The 3,373-nt window shown below is 44.8% G+C and overlaps 1 protein-coding gene across 1 annotated transcript in view; it reads left to right on the top strand.

The window, feature by feature from the left end:
* Positions 1-1,525: 1,525 nt before the first annotated feature.
* Positions 1,526-3,373, top strand: part of LOC118423289 — a 5,179-nt gene continuing 3,331 nt past the window's right edge. Inside the window, exons 1-2 of the mRNA XM_035831425.1 lie at positions 1,526-2,579; positions 2,615-3,316. Coding sequence (XP_035687318.1) covers positions 1,533-2,579; positions 2,615-3,316 — 1,749 coding nt within the window. The 5' untranslated portion in view covers positions 1,526-1,532. The remainder of the gene's footprint in view (positions 2,580-2,614; positions 3,317-3,373) is intronic.

Raw genomic sequence — 3,373 nt, 5'->3', positions numbered from 1 at the left:
ACGTCATAGGTTGCAAAGACGTTTCGACCGTCCGGAGGGACAATTTCGATTGTCGCGGAGATTGATTCGACGTTGCAAAAGGCAAATTCGACAGTTACACAGAAAAATTCGACGGTTACACAGAAAAATTCGACGGTTACACAGAAAAATTCGACGGTTACACAGAAAAATTCGACGGTTACACAGACAAATTCGGTTTGCGGAGACAAATTCGACGGTCGGGGAGAAAACTCCGGTACTGAAGGGCCGTCCAGTGAGCGTTTTTGGTACCAGAGGCGAGGTAGGTCGTCCACAATTTCTTCTTCTAACGTCATCTAAGGGAGGTTTTGTGTAACCTAGCCTAGACTATCAGGTGACAGAGTATCTCTGGATCATCGGAAGCCAGAAGTTATCATCTTTTCATGTAATTGAGTCGAGAAAGAGGGAGCGCCGTTGTTGAATGCCGACTTCCAATAGCAAAGTTACCGATGTCAACAGTTGACAAATACCGTATTTTGAGCGATTAAAATTAACATCGTCGACGAAATCCATATCGTCTAGCCACCGGGAGGTTCTTATCCACGAAATGAGACTATGGAAGCATTGTTACTACCCACATAGGGCGAAAATCAGAAGAGATAAGTTTTAGCGCTACCCCCTCCCCCATTTGTCGACACGTACCACGTGTGGGAAATTTATATTTTTTTATATACTCAGGCGACAGTATGATATTCGTACTATGAGTGCATCTGCCCTGTCACCATTGCTATGGCTTTCTTGAAGGACTAACCGAATAGTCCATGCTTTAAAACTTCAAGGTGGATTGTTGTATCACTTGACCGCCCCCCTCCCACATTTTCCCTCCAGGAGATAACAACAGCATCTGATTTGTCAAATTTCCTTTTTTTTTCAGAAATGCCACGTCGGCTCAGATTAACTATCTATCCCCGCAAGGTTGTTAAAGGCAAAGTGAAAACAAAGGCCAAAGTTCAAGGTGCCCCTGCATCTGATGAGGCTGAATGGCATACAGATGAGGAAGATGCCATGTTACAAGATCCAGAGTACACTGCAAGGAGTCCTCTTTGCCGGGGAGAAAAGAGATGCAGATCTGTGTCATCTACTCCGAGAAGGATATTAAAATGGGGTAAGCACCGTCCTTATGAAAAGGGTAGTAGGAAAACATACAGCAAACCTCAAAGTACTTCAACATTTGAAGATGAATGGCAAACAGATGAAGAAGAAGACACCACCTTTGAGGAAAACAGTGCAAGTCCATTTGCTGCAAAAGGGAGAGTCAAACTTCCAAGGTCCACCCCAAAAAGGAGTTCCAGAGCAAAACGAGGTTTCAAACATAGTCAAGTGTCTCCTAACCCACAAGGCAGTGTAAGGAAGCGGATAAGATTTGGTACGCCAAAAAAATCAGATGCTTGGAGCACAGCCATGTGTGAAGGAATGACAAAGACAAAAGACGAGTACACGCAAGTTTCAGCTGGTGATTTTCTGGACTTGGACCAAGATGAGTCTCATCAAGGATTGACAAGACTGTTCAAGAGATGATTGACCTGTTACCGAGAGTACTGGTGGAACTAAGGGACCTAGACTCAAGTAAACAAGATATTCTGCTACGATTTTGCCACTTGGTGGAAGCTGGTAAGTTTCCTCTTGATAATATTTGCTTCCATCTATGGTGTGAAGTGGTTGACTGGTACAACCTAGATACAAGCAGCACCGGAATGAGGTATTCTCCAGTCACCAAAACCTTTTGGAAGATTGGGTGGCGCCTATTTGGTGGCAGATTCCTACGACTGATGAGCGGCAACAGAGGCATAGGACAAGTGTTGACAGGAAATGCCTCCATTGGACAGTGTCCAACATCGGGTACATCAATCAACTTCGCTGTGCCAAGCGCAGAGATTCTATCAAAGTTCCAACCGTATGGAGACTTCCCCAGCACTATTGACCCTGGATTTATCGAACCTATGGTAGCTATGGCCAGCAAAGCACTTGAAGGGAAATCATGTTGCCTATGTTTTGATGGTAAAAAGCTTTCCCCAGGACTCACCCAAACCAGTGGAGATGTGAACCTGCTTGGTCACGGACCAGAGCCTTCACTTGAACAGAGAAAAGAGGATTTACACAAGGATCTAGGAAAGGTACAGTCTTTGGTGGACCTTGTAATCACAATTCAGTCACGTTCAGATATCACAATGAGTGACCAGTTGGATGAGCAATCAAAACAAAGGTTGTATGATGAGTTATATGACTTGTTTCTGCTGATGGGCATGAAAAGTGCTGAGGTGAGGCACCTGCAGAAGAAGAAAGGATTTGCATTACAGTCATTCAAGTCCAGAGGTGGTGATGACTGGAGGAAATCAAAATACATCTATGTCATCAGTGCATTGCACACAGTACTTCATCAAATGCAAGAGTACAGGTTTACATGGACAACCGTCAGGGAGCAACTCTGCCAATGGATGGCCATTTTAAATGGTGGCAGCACTGACTTCATGCCTGGAAGTGTGGTGAATCTGACAGAGCAGTCCAACTACGTCAGCCTACAAGACATTGAAGAGCTACATAAACGACATGGAGAACCTTTAGTTGAGTCAAGAAAGCCGGCGACATACTGACAAAGATTGAGACAAGAGAGATTCCACAAGGAACATCAGAATGGCACACTATCAGATCTTCAGCAAGAGTGACAGGTAGCCAGCTCCACAAGGCACTTGGCTTAGAGTCATTAAAAGCACAGAAGGAGTACTTTGATCGTGCAGTCAAGAAAGCCGGCAACACGCCTTCCTTTTCTGAAGAACAGAAGAGAGCAATGGCTCATGGGGTTGAACATGAAATAGATGCAGCAGCAACTTTGGCCACAAAGATTCTTCCAGCACTCGAACCCAACTTGCTTGTGTATGAAGAAGGCTGTATCATCATGAAGCAGGATGATAAGCCGTTTCTAGTTGTTTCCCCAGACAGGAGCCTTAGATCCTCACAGAACTGTACAGTGAGTGCTGTTGAGATCAAGTGTCCATATACAGCAGATGTACATGACAACATTCCATTCAGGTACTTAAGTCAGCTACATGCTGAAATGGCAGCACTGCAGTGTCCTGTTCTACTGTACTTATCTTACAAAGCAGACTGTACAAATGTATTTAAGGTTACTGCTAATACAGGCCTATGGGCAGACATATGGCATGCAGCTGTCAGTCAATATGGCGGAAGTAACCCAGTAAAGCCCTCGCATCTAACCCCTGAGTCAAAGTTACTAAAGAAAATGCTGAAGGAGAAGGCTGAGGCAGTTGAGTTTCTTGGTGAGTTCCCGTCTGTAACTGAAGTGAGAGAACCTGAGCTATCACATGCTGTGACCTCGGACCTGTCAGGGTGAGCATGC

The sequence above is a fragment of the Branchiostoma floridae genome, chromosome 1, assembly GCF_000003815.2.
Source record: "Branchiostoma floridae strain S238N-H82 chromosome 1, Bfl_VNyyK, whole genome shotgun sequence".
NCBI classification, from domain to species: domain Eukaryota; kingdom Metazoa; phylum Chordata; class Leptocardii; order Amphioxiformes; family Branchiostomatidae; genus Branchiostoma; species Branchiostoma floridae.
This window is presented reverse-complemented; position numbering and strand designations above follow the sequence as displayed.